We start from the raw sequence: 24671 nt of genomic DNA, 5'->3' as shown, positions 1-24671 counted from the left end.
ACGCTCCCTCAGCTTCGGCGTCCACGGCTTCTGTTCGGAAATGATGACCATGTTGAGGAACGGAGATGTCTCGAGCTCCATATGTGGAGAGGGTGATGCTGCAGGTTTCTCGGGCATCTTCACGATCACGATGCAGGCGTCACGTAAATGCACCTGACGGTACCTCTTGATCGGTATGAAAAATGTAAACGGAGCTCCATTGCTATCCCTGGACCGTATGGTAGCAAGGCAGTTTGGTGCCAAGCAGTCGCAGGGCGTACCTCCGGGATCAACTATCAGGTAGAGGAAAACGCGTACTGTCACACCTGCTCTTCTGGAAATATCAACAGGTGAAAAAAATGCATGGCCTTCTCTGGTACGCGACCGTTCTCTTGATTTAGGTATTCTTGGCTTATTTATAATGCTTCTCGAGCACCTTGTCATCTCGAAGCTTAGGACCAGAAAAGGCTGGTCAGATCGTGTAGCCCAATTCTGGACCCAAGATCAACCTCGGACAACGACGCCTTGCCCATAAAAATTTTGGAACACGACAACGCCGAGCTAACATGATCATTGCCAATCGTCCCCCTTTTGAATCGGCGGTCACTGGCATCCGCATATGTCGTACAAACCGCCAGCGGTTATCAAAGACACGGTACGAACGGTGGCTCCGTCTCTTTTGGGGAAAGATTGCCTTGGAACTCGACTGTGGGTACACGCGCATTTAGGGATGCATAACGTGATGACACGGCATTGTCCAGGATTGCGTACAAGGAAAAAAGAGGGAATCAATCAGTCACTATCACATGTATCGTCGGAGGGCAATAGAAACATCATTAGACCGCATCTGAGGTAATATGTATGGTTGCTCTACAATATTTTCCCAACTTCTTTCAAGTGCGGATCATGTTTTTTTTTTTTGGAAGAATTCTTAATGAAAAATGAAGGATATGTAAGTTACTTCTCTCTCCTTGTCTACCTGCATAATTCTACCAAATTTTCCTCCAGCGACAAGGACAAGTGATCTTTCGTCGCTGAAGTATAACAATGAAGTCTGAGCAACGGTGCAAGATGACCTGCTCCTGAACTTGTCGGCATCCCCAATGCCATGTCGTAACAATGTGAAACGGAGCATTGCTCAGTGTTATTTGGCGATTAGTAAGTGTATTCGCGAGGATGAAGAACTGGACAAGTCTTCTTGGCATGACGATCGTAAGCCGTTCTGTGGCTCAGTTTTACATGGCACGCATTACATCGGAATTTGATGCCATCATGCTTTGACTCTTGGTGTCCTATGTAGCATTAAAAAATCAGTAGGATTATAATCGTCAGGTTGTCAAAGCCGCCCACCTTGAAGCCTATGCTTTACGGTGAAATCGTCACCACAAACTTTGCATACATATTTTCCTGGGCCTTGCGTCTTCCTTCGTTGCCGGCTGGCTTCCATGTCTTTTTTCGAGCATGATTTACCCACCTGTGGGTGGCTCTTTGATGATGATGTCCCGTCTACCGGTAGGAGAGGACAGTTCGGAGAGATGGGGGAAGGCGTCGGGGTCAGCAAAAAAGGCAGGCCATCCGTCACCTCCATCTGTCCTGAAATCAACGGAGCTGTGTTACCATACGACGAAGGACCATCGGTGAAAATCGGCGACCTAGGATCTGAGCTGCTCCCTTGGATTAGCTCCGGTGTTGCAAAGATATTAGTAGTCTCGATTTATAAAGACATTTTCCTAGCACTGTGTGAGATCTGCTGCTCGTAACGACTGTTGAGCGAGGGGGCAGAGGGGCGCCGCCGAAGATCATTTAGGAACTCGACTGAGGAGATCGGGATTCCTGCGAACGAGTCTGACATTCTCCTGCCAGTGAAAGCACGAGTTGAGGGAAGTTCAAGGAAGTTGCCTGACTGTGGTGATGAAGGAGATGGTTCACCACAACTGCTATTGGAGTCACAATCACTGACAGCTGTAATGTTGAAAATCAATGCTCGGTCCAGTGCCAGAAACTATGTCAGACGTACTCAGGCTGACACTCAGTCCTCCGACTGTAGGGCAAGGAGCGGAGCTGGTAAGGATAACGCACATCCAAAGGTATAATGTTGAATATTGACAACATATATTGCAACAGATATGGTCTGTTGAACAACCCTTGAAGGTGATGATCACAGCTTAACGATCGGTGATACCGAGCAACTTCGCGGGCCGGTCTTAACCGGGATTCCCATGCAAAAAACTTGGCCGCGCCCGCACACATCGACCATCGACGGTTACCATTTACAAGGTCAGCGCTTTTTAAAACTGTGAACGCGGCTGCAGGTATGGGAATGTTCACAGATGATCAGCTAGGCTATGAGTGTCTCGCTAACTTTCACGGTGCTGATTGATCAGAAATGATTGCGATCACTACTTAGTAGTAATGAGCGCCCAAAGTGCTGGCGCTACCTCCGATTCATTGTCCTGCAAAATCAGATCCTGGTCCGGCAAACTTGCTTACTGTATGTTGTGCTTCCTAGACCATCATTTCTAACAGTAACTTGCTGCCCCAGAGTTTGATTCCATGTAGACAGTAATTCCAATTCTTCCTCGAAGAAGGCGCCTAGTTTCGCGTTTGAATGGTGTGGGTCTGATGGTCAACAAAGTCCAGTTTTACGTCAACCCTATCCTCGTTTTGTGAGTAGTACTTTCTTGATACCTTTGAGCGTTTCAGACTCTGCATAACTTGGTCCTTCCCTGTAAAGCTGAATAAGCGTTACAAAATCCCGCAGGAGCTGCGTTCCTTGATACTCCTCTCCATCATCTATGTTTGGTGTTGATGGCGTGAGCTATCTGATATGTATATCCCACAGAACTGATGTCCGTTGATTAGGGATCATTATCCTGTCGGCGGGAGAATGCGCAGATGATTAACAGGCCTGGTGCTTAATGAGTACTTCCGCTTCTGATACTGTCGTGCCTTGTTTACGTGCTTCCGGTTATATGCAACCAAGTTCCTGCATGTATCTATTTACCCGGGCGGGCGTCGGATTCCATCGAAAGATCCGAGCCGCTTCGATACGATTCACAGCTCTTGGTTTTCGTATTTATATTTGCCTATCATTCCGTCTCGAACTAAGCATTATCATCCTGTAAACAACGCTATTGTTTCAATGCGCTCTACATCCCAGCTGGCGACGACACCTTTGTGGCAGATTCTTCCAGAGAGTATGTCTTTCGAAGAGCGGATCAAGCTTACATATGCAAGGTGCAAGTCTGTCGTGCAACATTTCAGTAAGTCCCAATGATTCCCGTCCATCTTTGCAAGTACTCATTACCGCCAAAAGGTCTAACAGCTGAGGATATCCTTAATGTCACACCGAGATATTGGGAGTTCCATAACGATCCTTTAATTGTCATGGACGTCTCCGTTGCGACACTCTTGACCATTCACTTCAACCTCTGCATTGGAACGTTGGCGATGTATTTGGATCGCCGTCCAGACCTCAAGGAAACCATCGATCGACTTTTAAGTTTCGAATGGAGGTACGTCTGACGTTCCCATCCAGCGGAGTCTCTTTCTAATCCTTGTCTCTCAGTGGGCAATATTGTCTTACAGAACTTGGGCACGGTCTCGATGTTCTTAACATGGAGACCACAGCAAGATTACTACCAAGTGGAGAATTCGAGCTTGACACTCCGGTAGCCCATGCAGCCAAGTCAGTAGTACAGATTTCCTCTAAAATAACATTTGACTTCTACAGAAGAGAAGGTTCATGCCGCCGACTGCTCCATCCGGAATTCCTTGTGTATCCATCGTACACGCTCGTCTCCTTGTCGAGGAGGAAGACCGTGGACCTAAGGTCTTTCTTGCCAAACTCCATGATGGAAAAGGGATGAACCAAGGAGTCATATCCAAGTTAGCATGACAATATCACAATGCTTTGGACTGAACAAGGGCCCTGATCATGTTTACAGAGTCCTCTCTCCTCGTGGTGGAGCCCGTCCGGTAAAGCACTGCCTGACGTACTTCAAGAACGTATGCCTCCCGGCTTCCGCCTTGCTAGGATCACTCGACCGACCAAAAGATCCCCGTACCGCCTTTTTTTCCAACATATCTCGTGTCATTTCTGGAACATTGTCCATGGGTGCGGTAGGGATTTCGTCGATGAGGATTTCATCGTACATTGCAGCCAAGTACAGTCTCCGGCGTCGAGTGGTTGACTCTTATACTAGACAGCCAAGGGAGATCATGTCGTTTGTCACCCAGTACACGCCCGTCCTCACGGCCATTGCGCAGACCCTTGTGTTGGCCGTATTCGCAGAAACGTCTCGAGAGATGTATGTGATCGCTGAAGACCTGGCCTCGAAGCATTTCATCGCTGCCATCTTCAAGACGATAGTCATGAAACTGACCAGTACCGCGACCCTAACTCTTGGAATACGATGTGGGGCCCAAGGACTTTTCGAAGTGAACCAACTTTCAGTCTTGAATGTGAATTATTATCTTTCCCCGTTTATGTTTGTCTTCACTGACACTGGTGACTCAGGCTGATATGCGAGGCGCCGCCATAGCCGAAGGCGATATTCTAGGCATATCTATACGTGCGTGTATCCAGGATTCTCACTGTACAACATGCATATCTAACCTGTGTTCCTTCCCAGGGTTTGCCATGGAGCTTCTGTTAGGACGCCTTTCCTCCCCTTCGACCCCGTATCCCAGCAGCCTTCTCTACAAACACGAACAGGACTTGTTGATGGCGCTCCGTACTAAACTGGCCTCATTCTCCAATCACAGGAGCACACCCGCAGAAAACGCACTCCTCCCGCACTGCCAGCCCCTGATTGAAGCCATCGGATTCCGCATGGCATATGACGCAGCACGCGAAAGGAGACTGGATCCCGCCATCGTCGACATGTTCGTTGCGAGCGCGATAGCAGCCGACCCGGCTTGGTTCTCGGAGAAAGCGAAACTAGCACGTGAGAAGCAGGTGGAGATGGAGGTTGGCGCGGCGTCGGCTCTGCTTCCGCGGTTGGATCAACTGTTGGAGATGCTCGATGTTGAGCATTATGTGGTGGCTCCCATCGTTTCGGATGAACAATGGGAGAGGTACGTGGAGTCTCTGGAGACACATGGAGGTGTGTGTCCTGGATTTGATACTTACGAGTACTATCAGTAATCATAGAGCCGAGTAATTAGTAGTATTCATGAAAACTCCAAGCATTCCTTCATCGTTTGATTTTGATTTTGATCCTGATCCTGATTTGTTTTTATCTTCCTGTTTTGACACTTTCTGTCGCCAAAGAGAATCGTATCATTGATTGATGCGCTTTGAGGGTTGCCACCAATGAGAGAGATGATCGTACTATGAGTAGACTGCAGATTTGTTGGTATTCCTTACTTTGGTGTAAGGTGACGAAATATCGCGATTTGTCAAGGGAACTTGGCTCTACCAAGTTGCCCTTACTGAAAATAGGGCCCATATAAGGTGTATGATGCGTTAGACGTGGAAAAGCCGTACCGGACCGTCGGGGTCCTTCTCTCGTACAGTTTACGACTACGATAAGGTAAGTGCCCCTATTTCTGGATCACTGCGCTTTATATAACCTCGCTTCTCCACTACCTGATGGACGTAACTCTGTTCAGTGTATGTAAGTGGAAAGTCTGTTGATTCGAGGGCTAGTACTTGGTTTTGCCCACTCGTGTCTTGAATAGAATCCAATTCAACACTGCCAATATCTCATTCACCAGAATAATCTTTCTCTGGCAAAATTGGCGCTTATTTATCATTCTCTCGTACAAAGTCATGAGGTCTATAGCCACAAAAACCCAGTCGGAGATTCAGTTTCTGTATTGCCTGCAATCTCCACCAATCCCTTTCCTTCGTTAACCCTTTCGAAAATCTTGATGCCTCCCCCGTGCACACCTCCAGCAATCAACCACTTGTCATCCGGCCCGCCAAAAGCCATGCCACGGAGATGCTTGAGCCCCGAACGCACTTCGGCGATGAGTTTGGCTTCCGTGGAGAAGATGGAGATGATGTCCCCGTCGTGAGAAGGGTCGTTACGGTTCGAGACATATATATACGGTATTGGAAAAGTCGCGTTTGGATGAGGAAGGAGAATTTCTGCGGCGAGCATGTCGGTGGGAGAGGGCGGTGGTTGAGACATCGTTGCTACGGTGTGGAGGAAGGAAGGCTCCGCTGGCTGAGGTGGGAGGCGATGAGAGGCTACGGTGCTGATGAGCTCGAGAAGGGTGTAGAGAGTACCGTCTGGGGTGGGTCATCGTGTTAGTGAGGGATGTACCGGTTGGAAGGAAGATAGGACGTACTGTGAAATGCGACATGGCGAGGTCCTTCACCAGGCTCGTAAGTGATATGGCTCTGAGCCATCCACGATCCTTCCGCATTTTGCTTAAATCGGTAGACGCGGTCACCGCCCAGGTCAGGTACGAGGACTTCATCATACTCTGCATTGAGATACACTTGATGAGGATGCGCCGATCGTTGTCTGTCTTTATTAGGTCCGGAGCCCGTGAGCGTTATAGTAGTCGGGGTCTGCTTGAGAATATACGGCGGCTCTGGGGAAATCGGAAGAACGGAGACGTGTCCAGAAGAGTACTATTTGAAGTTGATTAGTGAAACGTGTAAAGAACACGTTGAATTACACGTACATTCGCGATCAGCAGTTGGTCTTTGGTCGCAAGAAGAGAGCAAGGATCGTCTCCTCCGCTGGACGATTCAGCTACGATGGCACCGTTGGCTTCATTGTCGTATTTGAGCACGATTATCTTTCCATTTGCCTGCTCCAAAGATGCGAAGACAAGAGAGGTATCCCCGGGATAATGAGTGATCCATGATGGATGGAAGCCAGCTTCAATGGAGGAAGTGCGAGTCAACGAGGGCGTCGAGGGGTCGAATAAAAGGGAATAAACGTTGTTGCTGTACGATGCTACGAGGATACGATAACTATTAGTCATGATATGCGCAGTTGAGGATTACAGGCGAGTATCGCTCCAAGTTATACGCAGATAACTAATCTTCCGAGCTGAGTTCAAATTCCCGATAATTTGCCGTTCCGAGTTGAATTAGGGGCCATCTTGACCATATATGAGAATTTCGAGTATTGTTTATCCTGGGCTAGGCGCAATATTTGGAATGCGAATCTGTTTATAGGCTTAAAGAACAGAATTCCGATGTTTCTCCGTCTCCACGTGAATCGTATCTCATCTTTCAACTTCAAGCTGAACTACGAAGCCTCCTCGCATATAACACGTCTCCCATTCGTTCCGCGTCTCTGTCCGAGTATTCTCCTCATCATAGTAAGATAACGGCTCGGAGAAAGGCAGTCCAGTTATTGCGCGATCTATCAAACTGCAGACGCAAGGCGATGGCTTGGCGTTGTGCCGATAATAAACAATCAATTTATGACTTGCTCATGAATGAATCACCACCATACAACACCCCTCATAAGTCTTCTACCCGTTCTCACCACTTTGGCGCTTTTTACGTGACCATCCGGCGAAAGTTCTGCTCCTACATCAACGGTCCCACTGGGATGGCGTATCCGCACCAACTTGCTGTCTCCAGGTTGACGGTTTTGTCGTGACTCAGAAACAATGTCCCAAGCAATGGTGCCCGGAATATTGGCCGCGACACCGAGGCAAAGTCCGACTGTCATTGGAATGGCTTTGTGGAGGACGTCCATTGATAGGGCATGGACAACGATATCGACAGACTGGGCATGGTCATTGCTGGTGTTCGGAGCACTGAGGATGGCAATTTTTGGCTGAGCTTGAGCGAGCGGATCCAGTCCCATTTTCATGGCACCACTCTGGCGGATGGATTCGAGGACCTACCTGCGCATCATGACGGGGATGTACGATGTGCGTAAAGAGGCTGCAATGCGATCTCACTCTCCAGACAGACTCCCCAGCTTCCTCTATTCACTTGTGTACCACCCATTCCCGTTCAACTCGATTATCCCCACGCGCTCTATAGTTGTCAACCTCTTCGGTACCATCACTGCCGGAAGCACAAACCACCGTCCAAGGCAGGAAAGTACTACGGTTCCTATGTTCCCTGAAAACCTTTCTGGGCCTGGCCAGGGACGAACGAGCACTGTCCAACAATGCCCGGAGTATTGTTCTTGTCGGGCCCTGTACGTTTACCCTTGTTCTTCTCTCTTCCGATTCTGATTAGCTTTGAACAGCCTATCTACGGATTCAGATGGCCATTCCCAATGACTCTACAGCATCGAGAAGAAAATAGCATTGATGTCCAAACCGAGAAGACATCAACTGTGATCCTCCACGCATCATCTTCGTTCTCAGAGTTGGTTCCGAGGTTACATGTACTTTCAATCACCCCTTCGGCTGACGGTAGCTTCCTTCATTCTTCGGGAAATGATTTCGAGTCCTACCAATTTGTTCACAAGTCACCTGTTTAACGAAGTGCAGTACAATGAAGATCTAGCGAATTTAAGTCTATCACCTTTATAGCCGTCTCCCGTATGCCTTTTTTTTTCTTTTCGGAACGTGCATGCTTTTCGTCCTTCCTGAAACCCATCGTATCACCGGTACCTCTGAATTACTGAGCAGGTCATTATCTCCACCTCATTCAATAGTGGATGCGCGGTACGTACGACTACTACTATATAACAAGGTGTGACTTGGCAACCAGAGGCAATAGCCCTTCCTTGTTTGTATCATGATCGCTAGAACATATCCCGAGACAGCTATACCAGAGCTGACCGATAGCCAGATCAAAGACATTTTCCTCGCTCTAGATACACAATTCAACCAGGCAATGATTGGTGCTTAGGGTTACAGCGACCCTGATGAATTTCACTCTTCTGTCTTTTTGCCACCATTTGCACTGTATATCTTCCTTACACTTTACGACCATCATCCATCTTACTCTCAATCTCCTTGCACTACTTTCAATGGAGCGAATCTCCGCCACGATTCCACTCCGGTGTCCTCAGACGGGACGGTTTCCTGCAGGAGGGCCCACCGTATAGACTTGATGATTCGATGATGAACCATCACAATAACGGTCGCTGAAGGAAGGCCCTCATGAAATCCTCACGGCGTCCACGGGCCTGTGATACGAAGGATCCAAGCTCGGTACAACAGCGCGTCATGACCGACCCCAGACAATCCAACAGCGCCATATCTTATGAAGTCGTAGGCCAGGATTTCATAAATAAAAATATTAAATCCCGTACCAAGGTAGCATCAGCAAGAAGCGTGCTCGAAATTGCATCAATCCTCACAGTCAATATGACCAGAATGGGGGTATTACTTTTGTACACCATCCAAAAGCTTTTCCCATTAGTGATAAAGGTGAAGACATCATTCCATTCGCGGAAGAGCTCTAAAGTCGCCAGGAGAAACAAAAGCAAGATGACAAAAACAAGAAAATGTGGCCTTCTGTTCTGGTAGTTTTTTCGAGACAAAGCTAGACATACCAGTCAGAGAGATGAGCATCGAAAGAAGTGAAAAGCATGGATCGATAGCCCATAAGGTGATTTCGCGTCGTATCATGTACCGTTTCTGAACACTGCCCACCCCTTGCGGGGTAGTGCTGGGTATAGTGTCTGGAGTCACTCCAAGAAGATAGAGACAACGATTTTCACGAACGACATACGAGTATTTGTTTCGCGAGCCAACAGAAATATCTTTGTCACCCAGTCAAAGTATATGCGCCGGGAATTCTCACCAGCGTGAAAATGAACAGTAGAGATGAGGCAAAAGAGGCAGATCTATATGATGCTCTCGCTGGTGAACAACAGGTGACAGCAAGAGAAGGGGGGACGCAATTCCGTGCTCCGTGCGCTTAACGTCGTAGACAAGCATACGTGATAGTCTGGAAGGGAGGCGCAACAGGAAACGACGTCAATGTTGAACAGAATGGAATTATTCATGTCGGGAGCAACGACGGTGTAACGGACAGGCCCGTTCTACTTCCTTTTTCGTAACATAAACCCGGACTTTATTTGAACTATGCTTATCTATGCACTCCACTCTTATCTACGTATAAATACTTGGTCATGCCTAGAATTATGCCAGTCTTTCTTGCCTTTTCCCCCCGAATTGAGGTGTCTTTAACCCGGTCCTTGATTCGCCCTTGTGTGCCTGTGATGTTAGTGATGATAGTCAGTAGCGGCACACAAGGACAAATCAAGGACCGGGTTGAAGACACCTCAATTCGGGGGGAAAAGGCAAGAAAGACTGGCATAATTCTAGGCACGACCAAGTATTTATACGTAGATAAGAGTGGAGTGCATAGATAAGCATAGTTCAAATAAAGTCCGGGTTTATGTTACGAAAAAGGAAGTAGAACGGGCCCGTCCGTTACAGTGCCGCTACCGACTGTCATCGCTAACGTCACAGACGGAAAGCCGTGACTGTGACGGAATGGCAGAGCATCGTCCTTCCTTCTTCCCTTCCTTCCACCACGACAGCAGAACTCTCTGCTGGCGACTCTTACCATCTGGTGAGAACGAACTCAACGAGCGTTACCCCTTATTCCTGCTACTGCTGGAAAGGACTGCAGATTGCACTTGGAGCGACTACCCGATACCTACCGACGGGAAGATATCTTGCTCACGGTCCTAGGAAGCTGTCAAAGGTCGGTTCATCACGTATATCATTGCTTCAAGAAAGTGAATAAAATTTTATAGCTACATCTTCTGCCTCGCCGCGCGTTTTCCCAAACCTTCCTCTCCTCTGTAGATAGGTATTACGCAGCCTGAACGAACAAGCCTATGAACTTGAGGATTGAGCTGGATATCCATCATCGAAGGCGAGAGACGGAGGCGGCGAGGCTGAATATGTTGTTTGGTGTGCCTCTTGCTGGTGGTGAGGCAGTGGTGGAGGATACGAATGGTCTGGCATTGTCGTTGCCAACCCCGATGGGCTAACCGATGTCATATTGTCATATATGTTGTTGGGGTGTTCATCGCGACTGGTGCGATGGTGCTGGGTCTCGTCGTCCCTCTTGCTGCACATGAAGTCCAGCCAGTCATTGGGCTCGGTGAGAGGGTCGTGGTGTATGGCGTGCCAGAGCACCTCTCGTTCCTCCGATGCCTTCCTGTCGTCATAGCGTTGCTTTCCGAGGAGCGTCAGAAGGAACCACCTGTCCCACTCACGAGCATTAAGTGTCGGCGCGTCGTCTGGGGCCTCGCCGGGAACGTAGGAACCGTCGTTCAGAATCGACAGCCTACGTTGATCTGAATCGAAGGGGTGCATAGGTGGTGCATGGCTCGGTACGACATCAATATTACTCCTCCAGGCCATCACCTGTTCGGTGACCTTGATGTGATTGCTCTACTACCAATGAGTTCCCCAGTTTCCGTACCAGAGCGATGCACTCACCAAAATTTCACCCTCGCAGGTAAGCAGCATCACACCTCTCTCACTCCGAGGTGTCGCCAAAGCCCTATCCTTCCATGCTACAACATTCTCCAGGCCAAAAGTGCCTATCTGCAATGTGGCGGTCAGCGACGACTCGTCGGTATATGCGATCGTGCTCACTAGGGTATAGGTCCAATCTCGGACCTCCGATACTGGTGCCTCCGAGTCCTCGATGCCGTGGGGTGAGTTCACTGGAAACTGGCTTGGAAGCTGGCAAGTTGGTATGGTTGTTGTACTAATTTGAAATGACCAGCCCTGAAGACGCGCCTTTGTTTTCTTGTCAGACGTCTGGCAAACCACGCCCAAGTTGCATCCTTCTTCATTCAAGATTAATTGCCGAAGCTGAGCGTTATCTCTTAGGTTGGCATGAATCACTACCTGGTGCATGTATGACAAAATTTCTCTGCAATCGTGTTATCTCCCCGATTGGCCTGCGACGCGTATATGAATAGGACCGTCCTCCTTCCCCACTTTCGCCGAGACTCGGTCTTCATGGTCTTCTCTTTTTCTCGCATTCGCATCCACCTACCAGTTGGTCAAATGAGGCTCCTGGCGTCTAATCCTGTGGCGCTCGCTTCACACGTCCGCCGCAAAGGATCAAGGTACGTTCAATTTTTTTCGTTCTTCCGATAAGTATTTGAGGGGTATTCTGCAGAAACTCCTGGTTTCATCGGCACGATGTATCCTTGTAGAAAGGATGCTAACCATGCCGCGCCGGAGAGGATCGACCGGTCCGGTGACCTGAAATTCGGGCGACATTTGTTTTTCTTTTCAGCTGAAATTCGAGACGCTTATATTCGACAGCCATCAAGGTGCGCATTTACATGCTCGTACTGCAAATGGATCGCTTAAAACTGTTCTATAGACAACTTCCAAGGCGAGATGGATTATTCGTATTTGGCTAGTATACGCGATGATATGTTTCTGAGCAACACGATTGAGGCTGGTTACTTGCAAATGGAAATTCATTTTGATTTTAGACATTAAAGTTTTGTCCCTTGTCTCGTACTCATCTTTCCGGTACCAAAGAGAGCAACGGAACAACTTTGAGATCCTCCCTGCATGCTTGCGAAAATGAAATAACAGTTGAGCACGATGATGTACTCTGGATCCATATTTGGGTGGGAGTCGAACCCATACACGCATGCTCAGACGGATGCACTACCAACCATTCCTTGATGCAACGATCTTTGCAACTATCTCTGATTTCAAGCAACTAATGAAAATTTCTCCCTCTTTCGTGAGGATAATATAGGAAGAAAGCGGGTAGGACGTGAAAGGTACATGATTTACATAGGCGAATACATAGGATCAAAGCCCTTGAACCATCCGCTTCACATCATCAATAATTGACATGGACCTCTAGTAGCCTTCCTGCGTCGTGACATCTAGATCCTGTCGTAATGGCGGAGCCGCATTTGTAGCACGAGTGAACGACGAAGGAAGGAGCTCGGGCGTGATAGAGCCATGAGTGGTATAGACAGACAGAGAGCCTCTTCTCATGGCAATGCTCCCGTACAACCTCTGAGCACAACACAGGCCGTGCGAGTTAAAGAATCTGTTCCTCGAATGGTTATCTATCGCGTCTCCTCGATACATGCCCAAAGTGTACGGAGGCTTGATCTCTAGGAAGAGAACGGGTATGTCGTTGACCTCGAGGCCGAATTGATAGCACCGATGCCGGCACGACGCAGCACGTACTGGGGTCCCACGGTGAAGATATCCTCAGGAAAGCGTTCATTTGAAAGGATGGTGAATACGCTCAAAGCGATTGAGAATGGGTTTCTCCACATGACGGCTGAGAACCGAATAACGGAACCTCATTCACGTCGGCGCACTGGAAGTCAATGGTACATTTGTTATGGATAGGTTTTTCTGTTATTGAACGATGCGGTCGCGTAAAGAACTGGCATTGTTATTGATGACAGGGATTCACTGAGGATGCTGCGGCACCCTCGCCCTTAGAAAAAGCATACGAAGAGCGTATATATGCATCCCAGTCCGTCCTTCGAAGCGCATATATCCGCTTTGCAGACACGCCGTGCGCTGATAGAGAATCTGAATTTCCGGCGGGAGTGGCGCTGACTAGGTCAGTTCATGGGGAGATTTCATCGTCCATGCTAAGAACGTTGTGCCGCTCTGACAGAATGAATAGCTTAAAATCCTGGGCGCCAGTGTCAATATTGAATGGACAGTAAAGCAGCAAGGACGACGCACGCTCGCCATCCCAAACCAATAGATTAGCCAACCCTGAATTTTGCTTATGACTTGCTCATGAATGAATCACCACCATACAACACCCTTCATAAGTCTTCTACCCGTTCTCACCACTTTGGCGCTTTTTACGTGACCATCCGGCGAAAGTTCTGCTCCTACGTCAACGGTCCCACTGGGATGGCGTATCCGCACCAACTTGCTGTCTCCAGATTGACGGTTTTGTCGTGACTCAGAAACAATATCCCAAGCAATGGTGCCCGGAATATTGGCTGCGACACCGAGGCAAAGTCCGACTGTCATTGGAACGGCTTTGTGGAGGACGCCCATTGATAGGGCATGGACGACGATATCGACAGACTGGGCATGGTCATCGCTGGTGTTCGGAGCGCTGAGGATGGCAATTTTTGGCTGAGCTTGAGCGAGCGGATCCAGTCCCATTTTCACGGCACCCCTCTGGCGGATGGATTCGAGGACCTGAGGAACTTCGGTTGGGATGTGTTTCAGATAGTCGGATAGTGGGAGGAACGAGGAAAGTTCGTCTGCGCGAATAAATACTGTGGGATTCGTAGCGTCGACCAATGATACAGAGACGTTGGGAGAAGTCAGGGAGTCGATAGGATGATCGGTTGGGAGCAGCTTTCCTGTCCTGGCTCCTCCGGGATTCACGAAGTCCATGACGATCTGGGAAGCATCGCCTGGAACTCCAGCGATAGAAGTCTCCGGAAGATCAAGGACAGGAACCAACGCGTTGCTCACGGGGAAGGTGGTGTCGATAATCTTTTGGGTGTTGGTGTTGAAGGAACGGATAGTTATGCGAGAGCCGTCCAGAGTGGTGGTGGGATCACAACATATTCCTTCGTCCAAGGCATATGCACCGATTATACTCGAAAGGTTGCCGCAGTTTCCGGAGTAGTCTATGCTGGTATCCCGGATTCCTACTTGAACGAAGGTGTATTCTACTTGGATACCCTGGGACTGCTGGGCGAGGGAGGGGGTACCAACGACGCATATTTTGGAGAGGCTGGATACCCCTCCACCCATACCGTTCAGTTGCCGCCCGTGAACCGGATCGGGGGAGCCCATTATTCCAAGAAAGATGCGATCCCATGCAGAACGGTCGGAAGGAAGATGATCACGGTTGATGAATATACCTTTGGAGGTACCACCTCGCAGGAAAGTAGCGGGAAGGGGATTCAGAGTTTCGCTCGTTCTGCTACTTGAACTGAAAGACCTAGAGAAAAGCAATTTTCGGAACGACGCAGCAGAGAGCATTGCATTCGCGCGATTTCCAGCCGATGCAAACATCCGGTGCTGTTACCAGTACTGGTTAAAAAATAATGTGAATAACACTTCAAACTTTATTCCACATACCTTTATAGTTCTGTGCTTTAGGACCGGGTGATGGTCGTCGGACGGAAGGTTCAACTTGCCCAGAGAAGCAGCTCCGATGTTTGGCACTAGCATGTTCCTTTATGCAGGGTGTTGCCAAACATCCCGGCTTTTTTCCCCCAACCACGGAACCGTACTGTGACTCGTGTCGGTAACGATATCTCATTCCTACTAGCGTGAAATCTAGTCGATCTGCCTCGCAAGAACACGTTTTCGCGGCTCAAGTCTCGCGACGAAGACTTGGGTGCGATGAGCAAGTCGGATATTCAGTCGTGGCTGTCTTCAGCCAGCACGGAACGCGATGAAAGTGAATCCACTGGTCTGCCATGGCAGAGAGACATGGTACTGAAAGACTGGTCGACGTCTATGGAACATGCCCAACATCGGTTATTAGAAAGCAAAACTTCGTTCAGGGTACGGTTCTTACAGGAAGAACTGCTTCCTCTCGTTCGGCATGCTGGTACGTGCCCTTTTTGTGGCCTGTATATGATCTCTGATTCTCAGATAGAGCTCTCTTTATCTCAAAATCTTGACATTTTCAAGCTGTTGACGCTCACATACCCCAGATACGCTGATTCAATATCGAAGGATGCTGTCGAAATGGTAGGAACGGAGATGATAAAGAGGGACGAACTCCGGGGGACAATGGATAGCGATGAACAAAGGCTGGGAGTAACGGAGCAAATCCTGGGTTGGCTGTCGCACGAGGTGGCGCGCTATTCGAAGCTCAGTTCATCAAGGTAAGCATCGTTTTATCTTGTCTTCGGTCCCAGCTTAGCCTATCCAAGCGCTTGTGCTCCTTCAGATCTCTTCACGCTTCTTAGCTGGTGCTGTGGGATATATACCATATGCATCCAATATAATTCGACGTTCTCAGAAACGCAGTCTTGGAGCGTCTTGCTCGGATCCATGGCTCTTCTCCTGGATATGATCAGCGACTCGTCACGGGCGAAGGAATCTCTCAAACATGCTGCATTAGTTCATACGAGGCGCGCATTCCGTTCAGTGCGTTTTCGTATCTCTCATGTGGCTTCATCGTCTGATAGATCATCAGGCTGGCGGAAAACTGGGTCTCGTCGTCGGGGCTCTTCTCAGGCAAGCTAAGGCCACTCAGCATCCTCAACGGTTGATACCTTTGATCGGTGTTGCCATAGGCGTGCTTGTACGATTAAGGAACATCCCGGAATCACCATCATCCAGGTTATCCGGCGCGGTGAAGGTATGTCATTTTTTTCGCGTTCAGTCGCGTAAAATTTCTCATGCGAAATCAAGAGCCACATACTCACTTTATACTCAAGTTCACTACTTATGTCCAAACATGCTGTTCCTGCCCATGTATTGGTGAGTCTTGTTTGTTCTCGTGGCAGGTCTTAGATTGACCGACGAAATAGGATGCAACCTATGATTTCATTCATCATTTCGTTACGGAAGTTGACTTTGCCAACACACTATGGCCCGCCTGTGAAAAAGCTGCCCTCAGGTCCCCAGAATACTCGCTCAATGGTATGTCCATTTCATAGACTCGATGTCACAGTCGGTAACAGCTCGAAGTTATAAGGCATTTTTTCACGGCATACTCGTGTCCCCTCAGCGACGATTCTGTCCGCTGTGTAATCACACAGGCCGTAAATTGCTCGAAGTTAAGTAACGCTGCGGTTCGCACAAATTCAATCCAATTGTTCAAGACCATCGTCGGCACACACCAGACACCATCGATTTTGGAGACCACTGTGAACGAGCTGTTAACACTTCCACAGACAGGGAAGACGATAGGACCAGATCATCGCATCGCGCTCTATACCATGCTTGCATCAATACCCGCTTGTGCTGTTTCCGCCTATGTCGTTCAAACCACTACTCCTCTCCTTGCAAAAGAAAGTCATGATGCAGCTGTATCCGCTCTTGCCTATGCTCTCCATCCCCATATACTCCATCTCCTCCAGTCGGACCTTCCTCTTCGTGAAGACACATTGTCTTTGATAGCCAAAGAGATGAACAGCCTCAAGCCTCCGATCCGGAGGGCATTTTGTGCTTTGGCGGGTAATGTTCTATGGTCATCGGAGACTTTGGATACGCCTGCGTGGTTAGCTTTCGCTGCTGCAGTCTTACCCTCCTTCGAGAGCAGCCTAAAGACGGTTTCGAACAATCTAAATGCTGGCGCATTCGAGGGGTATATTGCGGTGGCAGTTCTCCTTGGGCCTTTGGCGCAGGCCGGAAAGTTTGGTACGTCGACAGCCGGTGGTGGGCGTTATGTAGTATTGAGGCCCTATCGTAGATGAATCTGTGGCCCGGAACCCTGTGATTCAGGCTATTACGTCCAGTTCTGCGAAGCCCTCGTTCCTTCTCTCCGAGCGGGTTTATCAGAAGCTCACTGACTCTGAGGACGAGCTGTGGCTTTTGCGCGCCATTGAGGCCGTGATACGGTTTTTTAGCCAGGAAATATCCACCAATGACGCCATCAGGTCCCTTTTTTTGTAATCCATTGTCGTCTGTTCGCTTACCATCACATAGGCTGCAAGTTGGAAACGTCTTCCTGCATCTTTCTGTCAATGGCTCTGCAGATATCCGAAGAGACGTGAACCGAGCGATTGAGTTGTCTGCTTCAAAATTCCCGGAATTGACGTCTCATCTTGTCCGTGATGCACTGGTGGCATTCACTGCTCGCGGGCCACCTTCGGTGGCCAAGGTTGACAATGTGTTAGTTCCGTGGAACAAGCACTCACGACTTGCTGCGTTGCTTCTCAGTTCCGTCGCTTCTCCTGCCGACTGTGGTGTTTCAGTCAAGGAACGAGAGGTTGTAGAGGCGCTGATTGTAGCCCATCATGAACTCATCTGTCTGTGTATAATCTTCAGTGTTATCTGTACTTGTCTAACGTATTCTATTTAGGTGCTCCGGCTCGTCAAACATGGATTGATCTTTGCCAAAGGGCTGGGACAGATCCCCACGATCTTGTTAACAGTCACGTTGATCGGCTTCTCTACTTGGTATCCATCAATGCCTTCAGCGAAGCAGTGAGTTCCGATCTATGCACATCCTTGCTCATGTTGAAGTTGGCTTAGTTTGGCTTCAAAGAGGCCAGCTATCGTGCGGTGACAACATTGGCTTTCGTGTGTCCAGAGAGTGCGGTACCACGAATAGTGGACCAGGTCCGAGAAGATATAGACGCAAATGCCATCAATGGACTATCCGAAGACGACCTAGGGATTTGGGCAACCCCAGAGGGTATAACCTATGTTGATGGCGAGACTTCTTCAGTTTGTATCTATGCGCGATTCAACTGACAGCCATTCTTAGTCTTATCATCGTCTAGCAAGACCGTGGAAACCAGAAAAGGCAAAGATGCTGATATCGCCAGGTGGGAAGCCGATTTGCGTAAATCGCTAGCCAACAAGAAGACTGCCACCCCTACATTGACGAAACAACAGCAAGCTCTTGTCAGCGCTCAACTGGAGAAGGAGTCCTTGGTACGGCGCCATGTACAATCTGTCAAAATCAATCTAGAACGTGGACTACATTTCGTTCGCAGCTTAGTGAGGGCAGGCGTTCCGCAATTCAGCGCCTACATATCGTCGGTAGTCACATTATTGTTGGACGGAGGTGGATCCCACTTGGTTGGACAGATTACTGTCAATATTTATCTGGTCAGTTCCGGAGGTTTTTCACTCATATTTCTATTAATGATGAGCTGTTAGGAACTGGCCCAATGTTGTTCGGAACGTTTGGACATGTTCAGGAAGTGGGTTGGGGTGGCAACTCTCCGCGGATTAAAAGGGAGTATCGTTCCGGAGGAGCTGCAAGCTGAGGCTTTGAATTGTACGTATATGGTTGGTTTCCGCTCATTGCTTGCACTTACTGAATGTGATGTAGCTTTGGTCACGAGAGTATTGCACCGTTTGCGATACCTCTCTGAGCAGTCGCCGTTCGACCCTGCTACGTTCTCCTACGTCTTTCCTCTCATCCGTCATGTATTGGCTCACGGGGGAGTCTGCACTGAAGATGTCGAAGAAAGGGAAGAGCAGCTTGCATTGGCGCTGGACACGATCAAATTCCATTGCGGAGAATGTAACGCCTTGGTCTGATATCATATCGATTAGACTAATGTTCATCTCCTTTTAGTCGCTGATCTTGACTACCCGCGACAACAAACGTTAGAAATTCTCATATTAACGACCCGTCAACAACCCAAGCTCAGTAAGGAAGCGTCGTCAGCGCTTATTGACCTCAGCGAGGCTATATATCGGACAGCTTCAAAAAGCGAAGTTGATATTCTGTTGCAGGGGACGCTGTTGCAAGAAGCATATGTCCGAAACTCATGTCTTCAATCCCTTCAGGTGAGCCGCTTGTTCTGAAAGTGTCATAGTAGTATTATGACACTTCCTGCTGTAGCCTTTCGATTTGACGGACTCAGACTGGTCACTGGAACTTTGGATAGCTTGCCACGATGACGACGAGCAAAACTCTTTCCTGGCAAAGCATGTGTGGGAGGATAACGGGCTGGATGTTCCAGAGACATTCCTTGGTGCACTATTGCCTTACCTTAGTAAGCCTGTTAAACGAATAAGTCTATCGCAAGTGTTAATTATGTACAGATCACGATCATGCATATGTTCGTTCCAGCACTGCTGCTGCTATTGCAGAAGCTGTCGAACCTTGGCCTCAATCAATCAAAGATACTGTCATTGCGTTACAGGAATACTACCGCGAAAAGGTCTGTCGCGTAATAGTTTAGTGATCTGATACTTATCTTCTTGCATCGTAGGCAAAGATTCTGGCGCCAGAATATGACCAATATGTGAGCGTCGCTGCCGTCTCCTTCGTGCCCAGTGTTGATTTTGTTTCAGGGCATGGTTATAGCGCAGAGTCTTGATCGCTCTGACCCTTGGCCGTCCCGAGTAGCAACAGCGCGCGCTTTCGAGTTGCTAGCATCATCATTTACGAAAGCAGAAGTCGAACCATTCTTCAAGTTCCTCATTCAGGACGAGGCACTGGGTGATCGCGAGCCGGATGTTCGTCGAGGGATGCTCTCTGCTGGGACAACAATCATCGATCTCCATGGCGCCTCGTGTATATCGAGTCTTATTGCCATGTTTGAAGGCCACTTGAGCAGTCCTAGTCTATCCACGGAAGCGGGCGATCATATAAAGGAAGCGGTCGTCATCCTTTTCGGTCGTGTCGCACGCCATCTTGATCGCGCTGATCTACGCATCCCTAAAATTGTTGACAGACTTATCGGGGCCCTCAAAACTCCGGCCGAACAAGTGCAGATAGCTGTTTCGGATTGCCTTTCACCTCTCGTCAGATTAATGCGACCGAAACTACCGTTTTTGGTTGACAGTCTCATCGAGGATTTGGCGAATGCTTCGAAATACGCAGCTCGTCGTGGTGCAGCGTATGGTTTGGCGGGTGTTATCAAGGGTACGGGGATTGCAGGGATGAAGGAGTTCAATGTGATCAGTCGTTTGCGGGCAGCTACGGAGGACAAGAAGAGATATGAGCCTCGCCAGGGCACGATGTTTGCCTTCGAAACGCTGTCCAGTTCATTGGGGCGGCTTTTTGAACCTTACATCACATACGTTCTTCCGCTGCTGCTCTCCTTATTTGGAGATGCTATTCCGGATGTCAGGGAAGCTACTCAGGATGCAGCTCGGGTCATTATGGCGAATATGTCCGGCTATGGCGTCAAGCTCATCTTGCCATCCTTACTTTCTGGTCTTGATGAAAAGCAGTGGCGAACGAAGAAGGGATCTATAGAACTTCTTGGGATGATGGCGTATTGTTCACCTAGGCAGCTCTCCCTCTCTCTTCCTATTGTCATACCACGTCTCACAGGTGTCTTGACGGACTCCCATACTCAAGTGCGGACAGCCGCCAACAAGAGTTTGAAACAGTTTGGGGAAGTTATCAGCAATCCCGAGATCCAGTCGCTGGTCCCTGTCCTCCTGAAAGCCCTTGTCGATCCTGCGAAGACGCCAAATGCGTTGTCTTCGCTGCTCAAGACCTCCTTCATGCACTACATCGACCACTCTTCGTTGGCGTTGGTACGTCGTGTCCACGTTATGTCCCTCTAAAACGTTGCTGACAGTAACCAGGTGGTTCCTATTCTCGAACGAGGTCTACGCGAGCGTGGTGCGGATACCAAGAAGAAAGCGGTACAGATCGTAGGTAACCTGGCGTCGTTGACAGACTCGCGAGACTTTGTCCCATATCTCTCCGAATTACTACCGATGGTGCATATGGTACTTGTAGACCCCGTACCGGAAGCGAGGGCTACAGCTGCCAAAGCGTTGGGAACCTTGGTAGAACGTCTGGGTGAGGGCCACTTCCCCGACCTCGTACCTGGACTTCTGCGGACTCTCAAAACGGATACATCTGGTGTGGATCGACAAGGCGCCGCTCAGGGACTGAGTGAAGTTTTGTCCGGTCTCGGAATGGAGCGTCTCGAAGGGTTACTTCCGGATATCATCGCGAACGCGCAATCTCCTAGAGCTACCGTTCGAGAAGGCTTCATGTCGTTGTTGGTGTACCTACCGGCCACTTTCGGAACGCGCTTCCAGCCTCATCTACCGAAGATCATTACTCCGATACTGAGCGGTCTGTCTGATGTAGAAGAATATGTTCGGGATGCGGCGATGAGGGCCGGAAGAATGATCATAACCAACTATTCGAACAGGGCAATCGATCTTCTTCTTCCTGAGCTTGAGCACGGAATGTTTGATCCTGGTTGGCGCATCCGGGTATGAATCTCGCCACCTTGTTTGTTCTCGCTAACCGCCTTTCCCCTAGCAATCATCTATTACCCTTGTGGGAGAGCTTTTGTTCAAAGTTTCCGGCATCTCGGGAAAAACTTCTAATCTTGATGAGGAAGACGTCGCCGATGCCAGCACTGCAGAGAGCTCTCGCCGCGCTTTAGTTGAAGTACTTGGAGTCGAAAGACGCGATAGACTTCTCGCCACGCTTTATCTTGTTCGTCAAGATGGTGTCGCTGTTGTTCGTCAATCGTCGATACAAATCTGGAAGGCATTGGTGAACAATACTCCCCGGACAGGTACGATGAATCCGTTTGGTAATTTAGAGGTATACTCATTGCTCTCTTATGTAGTCCGAGACATACTTCCCGAACTGATCAGTCAGACAATTGTTCTTATATCTAGTGATGAGTTTGAGCAACAAGAGGTATGTGGGTGTCTTTGGTGTTCAGAACAATCCACTCACGATGTTACAGACTTCTGGTCGTACAATAGCAGAGCTCTGCCGCAAGTTTGGTGAAAAGATCGTTGGCGAAATCATGGCTATTCTCAAAGTCAAGGTGACGTCGACCGACTCGCGGACAAGGGAAGGCGTCTGCTTGGTCTTGAGTGAAATCATGTGAGCCACCCTCGATCCGAGAGAGAGATTAATTTTATATTCGTTGTCCAGGGAAAATTCCACCGCCTCTCAACGGGAAGACCACGAAGATGGCATCATATCCATGGTTCGCGTATCCTTGGTCGACGACCAGGCTAATGTTCGATCCGCGGCGGCTAAAGCGTTCGATATGTTGCAAGAATATATGGGACCCAAGGCCATCGACGAAACCATCCCTACGCTTCTGGAAGCCCTTCGGCAGCCTGGAGAGAGTTCTGGCACCGCATTGCAAGCGCTTAAGGAGGTCATGAATGTCAGCAGTCTCCACTCCATTTCTCATTGTAACGTCAATCTAACATTTGATGACAGGTACGAGCGGCGACTGTGTTCCCGGTCCTAATTCCAACATTAACGGCTACGCCTATGACCGTGTTCAATGCCCACGCTCTTGCTTCACTGGTCACTGTCGCTGGAAATGCGCTGAGCAAGCGGCTGACGGTCATTACCAGTGCCTTTGTCAAAGTTATCGAAGACGAGAAGGATGAAGAGCTTTTATCTGCAGCGGATGAGGCGACTCGTGCATTGTTCAGGTCAATCAATGACGTTGAAGGGCTGAACACTCTCATGATGGTGCTCTTGGGATGGTCGGTGTATCATCATCAGTATATTATGTGTTAGTTCTAACGGTTATTTTAGGTCGAAGCACGATACCCCCAGACGGCGAAAGAGCGCATACAAGTTCTTCTCCATCTTCTGCGAAGAGACTGAACTGGATACTTCGCTATATCGTGTAGACTGGATCAGACAGCTTATCTCTGCGATGGAAGACCATTACGAGGATGTTTACGCAAGTGCCGTACAAACCATCGACGTCTTCCTGAGATCCGTTCCCAAAGACGAACTTGAATCGCTCGTGGTCCCCTTGCGGCGGAGCATCGAGTCTACAGGTGCTCCGGGTCACTTTGTCCCTGGTTTCAGTGTCCCCAAGGCAGTCGCGCCTCTCGTTCCGGTGATTATCGCCGGTCTGACTACGGGTAGTAACGAGCAGCGGGAACAAGCAGCGTATGCTATCGGTAATCTCGTGGAACGTACGGAAGCCACTGCGATCAAACCATATGTGGTATCTTTCACCGGCCCGCTGATTCGCGTGGCGACACAAGCGACGACGTACCCCCCAGCGGTCAAGACGGCCATTCTGAGTGCGCTGACATCGATGTTGGAACGTATACCTGCGTTCGTGAAACCGTTCTACCCTCAGCTGCAGAGGACGTTTGTCAAGGGCATGAGCGACCCCGCAAGTATCGTCGTCAGGAATAAAGCGGCCAAGGCGTTGGGCGTGCTGATGAAGAGCCAGCCCAGGGTGGATCCAGTCGTGGCGGAGCTTATCGCAGGAGCCAAAAGCAACTTTGACGACGGTATTGGCAGCAGCGCCGTGGTGGCGCTCACGCATGTGGTGAGGAGTGCGAAGGAGAACGTAGGTGAAAAGGCGAGGGAAGCGTGTGTCGACCTTGCGATCGATGCATACAGGGGAAGCTCTGATGGTAAGCCTTTTTCTGATATAACGTGCTTTTTTACGGGGGTAAAGTCGTAATTTTTCTATCCTCTAGAATCATATATACAAGCTATTGCTTCGTTAGTGGCAGCATTGGCCATCTTCCCAGACATCCTCCAACCTGTTGTAGAGTGCGTATTGTTCCCTGTCCTCGGTTTCTGGGTTTCCCTAAAGCAGTCCTCTCCTGGTTATATAGGTCGTACTTGGTCGCTGGTACACCCGCATCGGTCATTTCTTCGCAGACGCTGCGTGCTGTCCTATCCGCAGATGAGGAGGAGGAGGATGGGGGCGAGGGCGAGAATCTCTTCCAGAAGCTGGGACTGATGCGCAGCGTGGCGCAAAAGGTGATAGAAAGTGCCGGGAACGAAAAGCCGTCCATCGCTAGACCTGCGCGGGAGGCGCGGGAGGCGCTGAGACGTGTCGATGACGAGAACTTGCAAGGGTTGCTGTAGATCTGATGGTGCATCTCTTTGATTTAAAGAGCTATTCAGAAGCTTATCGTCCTGGAGGTTGCATAGAGATACCGAAGCTTTTTTTTAAAAAAAAATCATGTTTCGTTGAATCTGGCTTTATATTTTTGCTCTTTGCCAAGAAAAACTCTCCAAACTTTCCTTTAATCATCAGGGGGTGTGTCTCAGTCTGGATCGTATCGTCGGCTTTAACGATCAAGATTTCGGGAGGGGGTAGGCCTCGAATCTAAATAACTCTATACTCTATCAAAGGGTCCAGTCCCCCATACAGGGAAGGGATTATTTGAGGAAGGGCAGGAACGGGAAACGATGTTAGTGCGACTGGGCGCAC

General features: G+C 49.1%; 10 protein-coding genes across 10 annotated transcripts; 4 read left to right on the top strand and 6 right to left on the bottom strand.

Annotated features, from left to right (window-relative positions):
* Positions 1 to 1068: 1068 nt before the first annotated feature.
* Positions 1069 to 1778, bottom strand: BT62DRAFT_556115 (uncharacterized protein). Its single transcript, XM_043181382.1, has 3 exons — positions 1632 to 1778; positions 1330 to 1572; positions 1069 to 1271 (listed from the first exon to the last, which is right to left on the bottom strand). The coding sequence occupies exons 2-3, from the start codon at positions 1565 to 1567 to the stop codon at positions 1135 to 1137; spliced, it is 375 nt and encodes a 124-aa protein (XP_043034553.1). The 5' UTR covers positions 1568 to 1572; positions 1632 to 1778; the 3' UTR covers positions 1069 to 1134.
* On the bottom strand, positions 1293 to 3005 carry BT62DRAFT_1046657 (uncharacterized protein; the record flags this gene model as incomplete). The annotated part of the gene is made up of 7 exons (XM_043178490.1): positions 1293 to 1941; positions 1997 to 2020; positions 2059 to 2123; positions 2162 to 2285; positions 2470 to 2598; positions 2668 to 2772; positions 2984 to 3005. 7 exons carry the CDS (start codon positions 3003 to 3005, stop codon positions 1694 to 1696), a joined length of 717 nt encoding a protein of 238 aa, XP_043034552.1. The 3' UTR covers positions 1293 to 1693.
* BT62DRAFT_556089 (acyl-CoA dehydrogenase NM domain-like protein) lies at positions 2865 to 5174 on the top strand. Its single transcript, XM_043181381.1, has 7 exons — positions 2865 to 3242; positions 3296 to 3494; positions 3548 to 3667; positions 3721 to 3867; positions 3927 to 4443; positions 4499 to 4553; positions 4614 to 5174. Exons 1-7 carry the CDS (start codon positions 3122 to 3124, stop codon positions 5126 to 5128), a joined length of 1674 nt encoding a protein of 557 aa, XP_043034551.1. The 5' UTR covers positions 2865 to 3121; the 3' UTR covers positions 5129 to 5174.
* A 540-nt stretch (positions 5175 to 5714) lies between these two features.
* BT62DRAFT_956332 (3-carboxy-cis,cis-mucoante lactonizing enzyme) lies at positions 5715 to 7079 on the bottom strand. Its single transcript, XM_043188371.1, has 3 exons — positions 6622 to 7079; positions 6280 to 6568; positions 5715 to 6220 (listed from the first exon to the last, which is right to left on the bottom strand). Exons 1-3 carry the CDS (start codon positions 6925 to 6927, stop codon positions 5763 to 5765), a joined length of 1053 nt encoding a protein of 350 aa, XP_043034550.1. The 5' UTR covers positions 6928 to 7079; the 3' UTR covers positions 5715 to 5762.
* A 180-nt stretch (positions 7080 to 7259) lies between these two features.
* Positions 7260 to 7804, bottom strand: BT62DRAFT_556064 (DUF453-domain-containing protein). Its single transcript, XM_043181380.1, has one exon. It carries the CDS (start codon positions 7770 to 7772, stop codon positions 7395 to 7397), a length of 378 nt encoding a protein of 125 aa, XP_043034549.1. The 5' UTR covers positions 7773 to 7804; the 3' UTR covers positions 7260 to 7394.
* Positions 7805 to 7815: 11 nt separating this feature from the next.
* BT62DRAFT_1012083 (uncharacterized protein) lies at positions 7816 to 10624 on the top strand (the record flags this gene model as incomplete). The annotated part of the gene is made up of 6 exons (XM_043177878.1): positions 7816 to 8108; positions 8449 to 8583; positions 8898 to 8963; positions 9015 to 9135; positions 9624 to 9781; positions 10345 to 10624. 6 exons carry the CDS (start codon positions 7816 to 7818, stop codon positions 10622 to 10624), a joined length of 1053 nt encoding a protein of 350 aa, XP_043034548.1.
* On the bottom strand, positions 10623 to 11431 carry BT62DRAFT_556025 (uncharacterized protein). The gene has a single exon (XM_043181378.1). It carries the CDS (start codon positions 11248 to 11250, stop codon positions 10717 to 10719), a length of 534 nt encoding a protein of 177 aa, XP_043034547.1. The 5' UTR covers positions 11251 to 11431; the 3' UTR covers positions 10623 to 10716.
* Positions 11432 to 11811: 380 nt separating this feature from the next.
* On the top strand, positions 11812 to 12219 carry BT62DRAFT_1012081 (uncharacterized protein; the record flags this gene model as incomplete). Its single annotated transcript, XM_043177877.1, has 2 exons — positions 11812 to 11969; positions 12060 to 12219. The coding sequence occupies 2 exons, from the start codon at positions 11812 to 11814 to the stop codon at positions 12217 to 12219; spliced, it is 318 nt and encodes a 105-aa protein (XP_043034546.1).
* Positions 12220 to 13277: 1058 nt separating this feature from the next.
* Positions 13278 to 15003, bottom strand: BT62DRAFT_556027 (DUF453 domain-containing protein). Its single transcript, XM_043181379.1, has 3 exons — positions 14956 to 15003; positions 13585 to 14895; positions 13278 to 13522 (listed from the first exon to the last, which is right to left on the bottom strand). Exon 2 carries the CDS (start codon positions 14887 to 14889, stop codon positions 13651 to 13653), a length of 1239 nt encoding a protein of 412 aa, XP_043034545.1. The 5' UTR covers positions 14890 to 14895; positions 14956 to 15003; the 3' UTR covers positions 13278 to 13522; positions 13585 to 13650.
* Positions 15004 to 15083: 80 nt separating this feature from the next.
* Positions 15084 to 24399, top strand: BT62DRAFT_937476 (ARM repeat-containing protein). Its single transcript, XM_043187331.1, has 28 exons — positions 15084 to 15433; positions 15482 to 15713; positions 15762 to 15978; positions 16028 to 16192; positions 16246 to 16314; positions 16365 to 16476; positions 16525 to 17196; positions 17249 to 17435; positions 17485 to 17807; positions 17861 to 17985; positions 18034 to 18214; positions 18269 to 18615; positions 18667 to 18787; positions 18842 to 19036; positions 19091 to 19305; positions 19361 to 19514; positions 19564 to 19682; positions 19734 to 19766; positions 19816 to 21012; positions 21064 to 21708; positions 21758 to 22019; positions 22074 to 22147; positions 22197 to 22339; positions 22391 to 22631; positions 22688 to 22962; positions 23015 to 23859; positions 23926 to 24001; positions 24067 to 24399. Exons 1-28 carry the CDS (start codon positions 15223 to 15225, stop codon positions 24320 to 24322), a joined length of 7692 nt encoding a protein of 2563 aa, XP_043034544.1. The 5' UTR covers positions 15084 to 15222; the 3' UTR covers positions 24323 to 24399.
* The last annotated feature ends 272 nt before the right edge of the window (positions 24400 to 24671 follow it).

The sequence above is a fragment of the Guyanagaster necrorhizus genome, assembly GCF_019112545.1.
Source record: "Guyanagaster necrorhizus MCA 3950 unplaced genomic scaffold BT62scaffold_42, whole genome shotgun sequence".
NCBI lineage: Eukaryota > Fungi > Basidiomycota > Agaricomycetes > Agaricales > Physalacriaceae > Guyanagaster > Guyanagaster necrorhizus.
Note: the sequence above shows the minus strand (reverse complement) of the source record. Positions and strands in the feature narration are given on the sequence as shown.